The sequence below is a fragment of the Hemiscyllium ocellatum genome, chromosome 6 (genome assembly GCF_020745735.1).
Source record: "Hemiscyllium ocellatum isolate sHemOce1 chromosome 6, sHemOce1.pat.X.cur, whole genome shotgun sequence".
NCBI classification, from domain to species: Eukaryota; Metazoa; Chordata; class Chondrichthyes; order Orectolobiformes; family Hemiscylliidae; genus Hemiscyllium; species Hemiscyllium ocellatum.
The window spans coordinates 17,176,551-17,189,866 of NC_083406.1; the positions used below are offsets into that span (position 1 = coordinate 17,176,551).

The 13,316-nt window shown below is 44.5% G+C and overlaps 1 protein-coding gene across 4 annotated transcripts in view; it reads left to right on the plus strand.

The window, feature by feature from the left end:
• The window catches only part of fgf14 (fibroblast growth factor 14), a 511,831-nt gene that overhangs the window by 302,509 nt on the left and 196,006 nt on the right, over positions 1–13,316 (plus strand). Inside the window, exon 1 of one of the 4 annotated variants that reach the window (XM_060826493.1) lies at positions 12,324–12,516. The exons of the other annotated variants lie outside the window; for them this stretch is intronic. Coding sequence (XP_060682476.1) covers positions 12,324–12,516 — 193 coding nt within the window. Of the gene's footprint in view, positions 1–12,323; positions 12,517–13,316 lie in introns of those variants that run through there. 4 annotated transcript variants of the gene reach the window in all.

The window sequence follows — 13,316 nt, forward strand, 5'->3', positions numbered from 1 at the left end:
CTGAATAAGTCCATTCCACAGCCGCTTTCTGCAATAGTTAAGAATGCAACAGCAAGCTGCTGACAGCACAATTTTAATGCAAATCGTCCTTTGATCTGTGTTTGCGATCTGCAGGGTTCTCGGATAAAACCTCTAGGCTTGCCGGATTTATTGCTGTGCCCATAGTGCCCACTGGTGGATGTTTGCAATATTGCTGACTGCCTGTAGTCCAATTTTCATCTGACTGCATGAACTGGCTTTTGTTTACTTCCACGGCAATAAAACATGATTCAAATGTGACTGATAATGATCATCACCAGTACATTTCAAGAAGGAGCTGCATAATGCTTTGTAAAATGATCTCCTTCAAGGTGCACTTATTGATCCATTCAAGAGCATAATTTTTCATAAGGCGTTTCATTTTCTTTATTGGATTTTTTAATATTGTAATATGCTGAACTCGCTGCGACATGATTACTGAAGTTGAACACCATAACTTAGCCTGTATTAGAATGTACGTTTTTAATGCTTATCTGGGTGTCTTTTAAATGATATTACTCACTGTTTTATTGTCCTTTAAAACATTGATGTTCTAACACATGTTATGGACAGATAGTTCATTTAACTTTCCCTTCTATAAAGTAACATTCTTACCCCTTGTTACCAATTATGATATGTTTGCGCTGATAGTCTGTATTATTGAATAAGTTTTTATCTTTGGATAATGCCCCTTACTGTCCATATTCTCTGGGAAGTTAAACTTGATCTGCAAGACATATAGGCTCCTTTTGCGCAGAATGTCCTCAGCAACATTTTACGAACATGAAATTATTTAGGTCATGTTCTGATTTTGCAGCAATATCAGATGCAAGTGGTGTGTGGTGTAGTAAATTCAAATTGCAAATATGTTCTAATTTCCAACTTTAAACAGAATTTTCTTAATATATGATGGCTGCACGTCAACTGCCTGGATAAAAAGAAAAATGACTTTTATTTTTTGTTGCATTTCATGGGCAAATAATATTACAACCAATGAAGTTCTTCATGAAGTGTAGCCACAGTTATAATGTAGGAAACACGACCAATGTTTATGTACATCTAAAACAAAAGCAATGTAATAATGACTAGGTAAGCTATTTTTGTGATCTTGGTAAAGGGATAAATATTGATCAAGGTGTTGAGAAGACCTCTCCTCCTTTTCTTTGACTAAGTACTGTGGAATTTTTACATCAACCTAAGGGTGTTGATGGGCAACTGAATGGAACATCTCATCTTGTGTGAAAAGGCAACACTTCCAACAACACCACATTCCACAAGTACTGCCTTAAGAGTCTCACTTTAGATTTTATGTTCAAGCTTCTGTTGTGGGACCTGATTCACCCCTGAACCCCACCCTCCAACCACAACAAGGATAGAATCCTCCCACCCTCACCTTCCACTCCATCGATCTCCAGTTGCAGCGCATTATCCTCTACTACTTCCGCCACCTGCAAACTGACCCCATCACCGGAGATGTACTTGCCTCCCCACCCCGATCACAGAGACCATTCCCTCCCCGAGTCCCTTGTTAGGTCCACGTGCCCCACTAACCCACCCTTCACTCCCGGCACCTCCTTTGTTGCCACAAGAGGTGTAAAACCTGCGGCCACACTTTGCCCCCCGCCCCCACCTCTCTCCAAGGCCCCAAAGGATTCTTCCACATCCAGCAGGGATTTTCCTGCATATCCAAACACCTCATCTAAAGTGTCTGTTGATCTTGATGTAGTCTCCTCTACATTGGGGGACAGGATGCCAACTCGCAGAATGTTTCAGAGAACATCTCTGAGTCACTTGCACTAAACAACCCCACCGCCCTGTGGCCAACCACTTCAACTCCCACTCCCACTCCGCCACGGACATGCAACTCCTGGGCCTCTCACTGCCAAATCCAACCCACCCGATGCCTGGAGGAAGGACGCTGCATCTCCCGCCTTGGGACACTGCAACCACACGGCATCAACATTGATTTCACCAGTTTTCTCATCTCCGTTCGCCCCCTCCCCCCTCATCCCAGATCCATGCCTCCAACTCAGCACTGCCCTCTTGTACTCTCCCACCTATCCATCTTCCTTCGCACCTATCCGCTCCACCCTCCACTCTGACCTTTTCCATCACCCCCCCCACCTGCATCTAACTATCACCTTCCCCCCAGCCCACCCCCTATTCTCCCTTGTTTCTCTCAGCCCCCCTACATCCACCCCTCTCCCAACATTCCGGATGAAGAGCTTATGCCACAACATTGATTCTCCTGCTCTTTGGATGCTGCCTGACTGACAGTGCTTTTCCAGTGCCGCACTTTCCGACTCCGAATTCCAAACAGTCTGATTTGAATGTGAGAGCATTGAACAATGAATCACTGCTGTGGGAATAATCTCAAAAAGCATGTGTTCATACAGTTGTACAGGGCTTTCCTCTGGATGGTAAGTTTTACTTGTGGGGCAAGCAGTGGCAAGAATATTCATACTCTTGAAAAATCCAAATGAACCTTGTGAGAACTTTGTGAGCAATTTTGTACTGGAGTTATTCCCAATGGAGTATCAAGCCAAGTGGTGTGATGCTTTGTCCATATGTATCCCACTGCTTCGCTCTGGAGTCCAGCAGGAACTAAACTCTGGAACTGCATTTGCAGTTGTGATGCAGTGAAATCAAAACCTTAGAAGTCTTTGTAAAACCACACCCTTGGTATTCGAGAAGTGTCAGATTTGGTAACTCCCTGCTTGATTTTATCGGTCAACCACAGACAGTAGTGAAGATCTTTTCATTTGGGCTGCTATTCTCCATGACATTGAATATTAAGCAAATATCAGGCTGATTTGGTTTCAACTCATCCATTCTGGTTTACACTTCACACGAGTCTTCTCTGTTCTCTCGCCTTAACTACATATTCTTTTATTCCCTTTCTCCCTCATGTGTTTATCCAGCTTCGGCTTAAAGGTATCTACATTACTCATTCAAACAGGCCCTGTGATAACAAGTACCACATTTTTGCCATTTCTCTTGCTGAGTTCGATTCCAGCCTTGGGCAATTGTCTGAATGGACTTTGCACATTCTCCCCACTCCTATATGGGTTTTTCCCTGGTGCTCGGGTTTCATCCCACTGTCCAATGCTGTGCAGATTAGGTGGATTGTCCATGCTAAATTCCCTGCAATGTTCAGGGATGTGCAGGCTAGGTGGATTAGACATTGTAAATGTGAGATTATGCGGATAGGGTGGGGCCTGGGTCTGGGTACGAAGCCCTTTGGATGGTCAGTGTAGAACTTTTTAGATTAGATTACTTACAGTGTGGAAACAGGCCCTTTGGCCCATCAAGTCCACACCGACCCTCCGAAAAGCAACCCACCCAGACCCATTCCCCCATATTTACCCCTTCACCTCACACTACGGGCAATTTAGCACAACCAATTCACCTAACCTGCACATTTTCTTTGGACTGTGGGAGGAAACCAGAGCACCTGGAGGAAACGCACACAGATATGGGGAGAATGTGCAAACTCCACACAGACATCTGCGTGAGGCAGGAATTGAACCCGGATCTCTGGCACTGTGAGGCAGCAGTGCTAACCATTGTGCCACCGTGCTGCCCTTCTTGATGGGCTGAATGGCCTCTTTCTGCACTCTGTGAATCTCCAGGTAAAGAAGTTTATTTGACTATTGGATTCATTAGTGACTATATATATACATATAATCTCTAAATCCCAACTTCCCCTTCAGTGATCATATTGGAAGCACTCCAATGTCTCCATTCTCCTGATTGGAAAGCTTCATGCTATTAAAGTCCTTTTAGAGCATTTGTTCAGCCTCCAGTTCTCAAGAGTACGATGGCCCACCTCCTGCCATTTAACCTTCCCAAAATGGATTACTGATTTGACATTCAACAGGGCTGACAGGGGAGAATTCTTAATTTGGTGATTTACGAATTTGAATGGGTACAGCATTGATGAAATTTAATTCATTGCCAAGTGAACTGTCATTGCTAAGATTAATCTTGCAATATTAAAATTCTGCTGTAGATCAAATAACTATTCATTATTTCATCCATAATCTCACAAGATTGAATTAATTTACCTGAAACTTGTACATTATTACCAATGAATCAAGTCATTGAGTGAATGAAAATTTTTGTATTAAAGTATGAAATCATTAGCAATATTACTAAAGGTAGGAACAGCAGTAGGCCTTTTACCCTTTGACCCTGCTCCATCATTCAATAAGATTATGCATGACCTTATTGTGACCTTAGCTCTGCTTTCCTGTCTGATCCCACAACCCTTGACTCCCTCGTTGATGAAAAATCAATCTAAATCAATCTTCAATAAACTTAAAGACTGAGCCTCCACTACCTTCTGGGGAAGAGAATTCTGCATTGTGACGAATGTTTGAGAGAAAAGATTTCTTCTCATTTCTGTCAATGATTATTGTTCTCTGGTCAGATGCAACAGCATAAGCGACATTCTGGCTTTGTGAGCCAGATCTCTCAGGGCAGAGGCAAGTGATCCAGAAGAATGGAGGATGGTGTCTGTTTCTGAGGCAGGCGGGGCCCTAGTGCACTGTTTTCAAAACTGTAAAAGTAAGGGTGAAAACATAAAGCATGCCTGCTGTTCTCAGCCCCTCACTCCCTTCCCTCTCCAAGCCAATCCCAATAGTTGCAATGCTCTCCATGCCAACTAAGTATGGCCCCTCATCACTCTTTGCAACCTTGTGCTTGTGGATTCATCTCCCATAACTCTTCATGCCACCATGCCCTTATAATCCCCAGGTCCCTTTATTGCTCATAGCTAACTCACCTAGTATCCATCATTGGCATACCTTCGGAGGCATGCTGATAGATTATACCAAAAAGACATTCAATATATTGAATTTCCTTTAAATAATACCTTATGGAAACAATCATTTCACTTAAATGTTTAATCCCTTATGGAACCATCTATTTCCATTCAAAAGCAGTTCGAACAGTGCATCAAGGAAAAATGATTAGGTTGTCTCATAATGTTCAATGGCAATACCATAATTGAATCGCCAATTATCAACATTCTGGGGGTTACCATTAACTGGAAACTGAACAGATCTAGCTGTATAATATTGTGATTACAAGAGATGGTCAGAGGCTGGAAATTCTGCAAGTGAGTAAGTCACCACCTATCTCCCCAATGCTGGTATACTATCTCCAAAGCAGAAGTCAGGCAGATGTTGAAAAAGCTTCACTTGCTTGGATGAGTGCATCTCTGACAACGCTCTACACTCAAAGCAACCTGTTTTACTTGCACCACATTCACCACCATCAGCATTTACTCTCTTCGCTATCGAAGCAGAGTGGTACTAGATACTCTGCAGTATATTATTGCTTTTCACGATCACTAAGTCAGAATCTTGAATTACCCTTCTTAAGAGCACTTTGAAGATACCTAAACTCCAAGGACTTCAGTGATTCATGATAAAGCTCACTACTACATTGTCAGGGCAATCTGAGACAGATGATAAATGTTGGACTAAAGACAACTACACTACATGAATCACTTATTTTTTAAAAGAAAGCACTTTTATGCACAAGCCTGGCTATTTTTCACTATCCCAAGGTTCATTAAACTCCACCAAAGGGTGCCTTACCTCCACTAAAGGGCTCCTTACCTCTCCCACAACCTTCACCAAAGGTATCCCTCATTCAGTTCTAAAGGGGTACCTTACCTATCCAAAAGGGTACTTTTGGCTATCCCATGAATGAGTTGAGTGAGCCTTCTCTGAACTGCTTCTAAAGCAATTCTATCTTTATTTTTCAAGATAGGAGACCAAAACTGTACATGATGTGTACAGCTAACTGATGAAGGACCAGTGCTCCAAAAGCTAGTGCATCCAAGTAACTCTGTTAGACTATAATCTGGTGCTGTGTGATTTTTAAAATTGTACATAGCACTCTGATGTGGTCTCACTAACACCCTGTACATCCTATTTTCATAATCTATTGTTTTTGCAATAACTGTTTCATTCCAGTTGCCTTCCTAATCACTTGCTGTACCTACATACTAAGTTTGTGATTCATGTAAAAGGGGACCCAGTTGCCAAATACTAAAGAGTTCTGCAAAATGTCTTTGCTTTAATTCACTTGTAGGATGCAGATGTCACTGGTTGGGTCAGCATTTCTTGCCATCCCTAGTTGCCCTTGAGAAGGTAATTATGAGCTGTCTTCTTGAACCACTGCAGCCCATGTGCTGTAGGTAGATGTACAATGCTATGAGGGAGGGAATTCTGGGGTTTGGACACAGCGACAGCGATACATTTCCAAATTAGGTTGGTGAATGGATTAAAGGAGAAGTTGCAGGTATTGGTGTTCCCTGGTATCTGCTGTCCTTATCCTTCTAAATGGAAGTGGTTGTGGGTTTGGAACCTGCTATCTAAGGATCTTTGGTGAATTTCTGCAATGCATCTTGAGATGGTGCACACTGCTGCTACTACTGATCATTGGTGGTACAGAGTGGATGTTTGTGAATGTGGTATTAATCATTTGGCTGCTTTGTCCTAGATGATGTCAAACTTCCTGAGTGTAATTGGAACCGCACCCCTCCTGGCAAGTGGGGAAATGAGTTACTTGCTGTAGTATTCCGAGGCTCTTTTTAGTCACTATACTTCTATGATTAGCCCAGTTCATTTCTGATCAATAGTAGCCCTTAGGAAGTTGATAGCTGGTGAATGTCAAGGGGTGATTGTCAGATTGTCTCTTATTCAAGATTGGATTAGATTCGTTACAGTGTGGAAACAAGCACTTCAGCCCAACCAGTCCTCACCGACCTTCCGAAGAGTAACCCACCCAGACCCATTTCCCTCTGACAAATGCACCTAACACTATGGGCACTTTAGCATAGCCAATTCACCTGACCTGCACATCTTTGGACTGTGGGAGGAAACCGGAGCACCCGGAGGAAACTCATGCAGACACAGGGAGAAAGTGCAAACTCCACACAGACAGTTGCCCAAGATTGGAATCAAACCTGGGACCCTGGTGCTGTGAGGCAGCAGTGCTAACCACTGTGCCACTGTGGTGTTTGTCTGGTTCTTGTTACTTGTCACTTTTCAGCCCATGCCTGGAGGTTACTTTTTCTGGAAGTGTTTAATGTTCAGTCTGCAGAAAATAATGTAGAAAATAAATAATGCACAAACCCATTTCTGCCATGAGACCACACATTAATGACATGTAATGAATTGAAAATACAAATACAGCTAATTGCATTTTTGATTAACAGGAAACAGATGAGTAATAAATATAGTCTCAATCCTCATTTTGCAAATTTCTTAAACAAAATAGCTCAGCAAGTATATGCATGCTTTTGATTTTTATTTGTGTTTTTCTTAATTAGGGAATAATGATAGATGTTCATGTGATGGAAAATAGCTTTGAATTGTATTGATGGACAATTAATTATGGACACTGCTTGCTGCACTACAACATTTCTTTCAAATTATCTCATGGGGTACGAACCTTGCTGCCAGCACTTACGATCCATCTCGAATTGTCCTTGAGAAGTTGATAGTAAGCTGCCTCCCTAAACTGTTGCAGCCCATGGGCCAAAGTGTTTTTAAGATGGAACATGAAGGATGCAAAATATCCCATGGTTCTGTTTCAGATAAGAGCAGCGCGTTGTCTCCAGTTCCTCAGCTAATATCGCTGAAACAAATGACCTTACTATTTATCAGATTGCTATTTGCAGGCACTTGCTCGATGCAAAACTAGCTGTGGTATTTCTGTGTATGACAATAATGTTTTGAAGTCATCCATAACAGAAAGAAAGATTGATCTGGTTCTTGGAAGGCAATCATCTTAGCCCCGGGAAATCACTGCAGGAATTCCTCAGGATGTAATGATCTCTGAAGAGATCGATATCTTTTAAAAAGCAATTTAGAATTCCAGTTAATAGCAGAAAGAGTGCCACTTAAGACATTTACTATTAAAAAAGACTACTTTTGACTAAATATTATCCTTGTAGGCATCTTATACTTTAAACCACAAACAGAACATTGCTCTTTTACTTTAGCACAAGAGGAACAAATTTCACAGATATATTTTACACTTTCTTTTAAGAAGACATTCACTTGTTCCAGAACATGTAGGAGTGATCCAGAGCTGCTGATAGTTTAACACTGTTAACTTTTAATCTTAGAATGGTCTTTCACAGTGAGATTTGTCCCATGGAGACTCTTCCTTTTTTGCAAGTCAGGCTTGTCTTGTTTTGACTTCTGATGAATTTGATTTTCCTACTCCAAGCAGAACTCCTCTTTGTCTCCCAGATCCTGACAGACTCGCTTTGCTTCAGAGCTATCTTAAAAACTGTTTCCATCGTAAAGTCCATCTTCATGATAACATGGATCTTGTTCCAGGTAGAAATATTCATTGGCTATTATTCTCTTTTATCTTGAAAATTTAAAGCATAGGTGCTAAAGTATAACGTATATCTTAACATTTTTCTGGGAGTTTGGAGATTCACAGTCCATTAAATGTTAGTGTGGCCTGCTGCCATTGTCCACAGTGTATACACATTGGACCTTCTTCCCAGTTAAAAAAAATAACTCTTTAATCTCTAAGAATTAAAACCAGGCCACTGTCAGACAGGCTCCTGAGTAGATCACATGATTCCCTTCATTTTTTTTTCTTAAATTGAAAGGCATTGCCCCAAAGCATAGGCATCTTATAAACCACAGAATTGTAAAAAAGGTCCAACCATCTCCAGTCTTTTTATCAATGTCTTTCCCTCCAAATAAAGGGTGGGAAGTGGGAAAGGTTATTTGCATGATGTTCAATTCCATTCAGTCTTTGCCTGAACTTAGCAAGACCTAGACAAAATTCAGTCCTAGGTTGATAAGTGCCAACTTACATTGGCACCACACAACTGCCTGACAATGACTGCCTCCCCTTGATTCTCAATGGCTTTACCATCGCCAGATTCCTCAGCATCAACAGCTGGGTTAAGCTGCTATTGACCAGTATCTGAACTATAAAAAATATTCTTGCCTTATTTTGATGAGTGCAACTACAGCAACATTCAAGAAGCTCAGGGACAAAATAACCCACTTGATTGGTACCTCCAATGAATAATCCTTTCCTCGACTACATCTGGCGGACTGAAGGGCAATTAGAGAAAGGCAGAAAATACTGGCCAAGATAGCAATGCTCATATCCTATGAACAAATGCCAAAACTACACTTCATTGGGTGTATAGAGCGTTCGGACAACCTGAGGCGATGAGAAGGTGCCGTAGAAATTCAACTATATCTGGATCAGGAACAGAGGAGCTGGAAACTGCTAAACAGATCCATCCTATCCCACTCAGTACGATCACCCCTTCCCAGACGACATCCTTCTCTAGATCAGCCACTCAGCAATCAGTAGCTGTGTTTTTAGCAAGGTCCAGATTTGGATCATTCAATTTCAGACAGAACGGAGTTCTATTTTTCTGTGTAATCTGAGCTCTCAGGCATTAATTGATGACATTAATTCTGTCATTCAGCTGTTGTGGTGTTATTAAGCGGACCTATGTCCAGAAGCAAAGCTGGGATGCATCATTTTAAGCCGTTGCAACGTTTTAAATTACTATTTGTACGTTGAATATGGTCAGAGGGAATTCCAACGCACCTTATTGCAGATGTTCCCTATGAAACAAGGCTCGGTGCTGCACCGTTCCGGGTGAGGCGGCAGGGGGCTCCCTCGAGTCTCCTGCCGAGCTCTGTGCAGGAAAACCCTCTTCAGTGTTTGGAGGGAGTGGCCGGGGGAACCTGGGATCGACTGGGGATAGACCAGCGCTCGTTTTTAGAGGGTGGGGGAGGGCGTGAAGGAGGCTGAAGGTCGGTGGTCGTGCGGGCACCCTTTCTGGAAAGGACCCCTTTTATTAAAACGCGACCCAAAATGAGGATTGCAACGCAGGTTTTGTGAGTGCGTTATCCTGCAGCAGTTATCAATGAAGTAAGGAAAATAACATACCAGCACTGCTACCGATCGATGCTATACGTATAGTAGGAGTTCCCCTTTTATGTATATATATAGTGTCTAAAGGATTTGTGGCAGCACCCCGGCTTTGCAATGCAGCGATTGAGTCAAAGGAAGGGGAGGCGCAGTCAAAAGGGAAATAGGAATTCCTGTAATCACGTATCAACCAGGCTTTGGGAAAATCCCTCGACCCTGATGGGTCACCTTGCCCCTCGCCATCTCATAGATGGATCTGATGGGGTCGGCTAGGGTGACCGTCACTGAGCGTGTTCCTGCAGTGGATGGAGTCCCCGCACCTTCGGGGTGATCCAGTGGTCGCTGTCCGCGGTGCTGAATCTCCGATCCGCGGGGTTACCCCGCTCCCTGCCGGCCTCAGTGTTAAAACAAATCACCTTCCCAGTTCTCCCACCGCTCTCACCCCGCGAACAGCGCGTCCACCCACCGCTTGGGGCTTATTCACTGTGAAACATGTACATTACATAAGTGTGACCGGGGTGAGCTTGACAAGTATACACACTCTCTCACACACACAGACACATACACACACACACTCACACACACACTCACAAACACACACACACACTCACACACACACACACAGACACACACACAGACACACATACACACACACTCACACACACACACACAGACGCATACACACACACACACTCACACACACACACTCACAAACACACACACACTCTCTCACACACACACAGACACACACACAGACACACATACACACACACACACACACACTCTCTCTCACACACACATTCACACACTCACACACATTCTCTGACACAGACACTCACTCTCTCTCACACACACACACATACACTCCCACACACACAGACACACACAGACACACACACACAGACATATACTCACACACACACACACAATCATTGTGGAGAAGGACAATGTTTCGCGCGGTTCTTTTACCATCACGTCTGTGCTAGGGATGTTTTACCCGTTACAGGAGGAATGAATGTGCAGAGCTCTTGTTGGGTGGAGGCATGTGTGTGCAGGAGGGTGCTGAGCCCTATCTGTCTCTTGCCGGTGAAAGATGGGAACCTTGTTCAAAAATAGGGTATTTGTAGGAAGTGCTCCATTTCACCGGGGGAGCGTTACTGGACAGTTTTCCCATTGCTCTGTGAGAGCCCCGTTTTCACTGGTGGAATTTTTTTTCATCCACTTCCCAGGGATTCCCCCGCCATTTCACTAGTGGTGTTTCCCCATCCTGCGGGAATCCTCCCATTTCCCCCGAAGGTGTTCTCCAATGGGACCCTCCCATTTGCAGTGTTGCCCCCCCCCCCCCATTAGAATTACAGAAGCCCTACTATGTGGGGAAGCACCTATCGACTCCCGGAGACACTGTATGCCTGGGGACGCTAGGGGCGATTTAAGCATTGGAGGAGGAAATCCACTCAGACGCACGGAGAACGTGCAAAGTCTAATCCAGGGATCGAACCTGGCTGCCTTGCATTAAGGGGCAGCGGTGCTAACCACTGAGCCACAGTGCCGCCCATTTCACTGGAGGGAGTTTTCCCATTTCGCTAGATGTCTGTCTCCCCGCAGCCCCCTCCTCATCTGTTGGACAGAGACGAAGAGGGGAGTGTGTAGGAGAGGCGGGGGATTGAGCCGCTGGGAGGTTGGTGCAGCGTGAATCTCTGGAGGGTTGGGAAGGTGGTAAACTTTCTCGCTGTCTCTGTGTGTGTGTGTGTGTGCGCAGCTGCCTGACGGAGCGGACGTCAGCTGAAGCTCTGAGCTCGGATTGCTTTTGTTGTGACGCCCGGTTGATCATCCTGGCCACTCACTCAGTCTAAGACAAGAGAGGGCAGACACTGAGGAACTGCCGGCGGCTGCTGCTGCTGCTCTTTGGAGGCGCGCAGCCACCCACTCCAACACGGGCGCTCAGTCAAACCACCAGGGCAAGGAGATCTCACCTGCTTCCCCTTGGAGGAGTTAAAGAACTTCCGAGAATTTGACAAAGACCAAGAAAAAAGGAATGCGGCGAAACGACACTGCAAGAGGATAGCCCCGTGAGGTTAAAGGCGAATTCCTGGTCTGAGCTTGGGATTTGAGGGAAGGATGGAAGACTTGATGAGGGAGGAGAGTGTCCCCGGATTGGTGTTAGGAGTTAACAGTGGTCTGTGCTTATCACTGAGAGAGGGCACTGGCTCATCGCTCCCAAACAATCTGAGGCAGTGAAGCACCCAAAATCTCCATGAAGGGCTTCATGCTTTGAGAGGCCGGGGAGGTTGTGTGTGCAGGATCGCCGTCGTTTTCCGGGGCTGTTCCTTGTCTCTTTTCCCGACGCGAACCCGTGAGCCATGGCAGCGGCTATTGCGAGCTCCCTGATTCGGCAGAAACGCCAGGCTCGGGAGCACCACCTGGACAGACCCATGGTCACCAAGCGCATTAACAGTCCTCACAAAAACAAAGGGATCTGCAATGGGAATCTGGTAGATATCTTCTCGAAAGTCAGGATCTTCGGGATGAAGAAGAGGAGGCTAAGGAGACCAGGTTTGTGTCCCCTTTCTTTAAATAAAAATGCAACAACAAGGGGGTGGGGGAACCCCATAGGAAAAGTAAACATGCAGAGTGTTTCCTTGGAAGATTATAAATTCGGTGTGGATAATTGCAACGTGTTTTCTCAATTACAGAAACTGAGGAAAATGTTTCCTGGTTTAATTTGTAGAGAGGTGTGGAAATATTGACAGGTTGACGGGTGAGCAGTGTCCAGGACACTTCCGCCCCCCCCCCCCCCCCCCCACACACACACACACTGAAGTTATTGAAAGGTGTGTGGGTCTCAGAATGTGTGAGCCGCTCGCTTCATTCGCCGTCGCCTTTCCCGGGTGGTAAGAATCTATCAGTCGGAGAATCATCAGGTGTAGGGGTGGTGGGTGGGGGGCGCGGGGTACTGAGGATGTTCAGTGTAGCTGTCACACCCCCCTCCAACTGAAACTGGCTTCTGTCTGTCTACGGGAAAGCGGCCCCTCAGCAGCTAAAGGGCCCATTTCTGGGCCAAAGGCAGTCAGTAACTCGCAATAGCCTAAATTCTCAGCAAAGTAGTGAATGTTGTATTTACTCATTTAGAATTCCCCTCATTTTCTTCACCTGGTGACAAATCTTTGTTATGGAGGTGATATATCAGAATCTTCAAAAAACCGGTCGAATGGAAGGGGCAGTTGCGTTCCAAATGCATCTGAAGAGGGTGTTTTGGTACAGAAACCTTTGGCGAAGGTGCATATATTTGTAGAAAATAGATTTGTCCATTGCATTATAAAGTCCAATTTGTTTTGCGTGTCTACAAACAACTC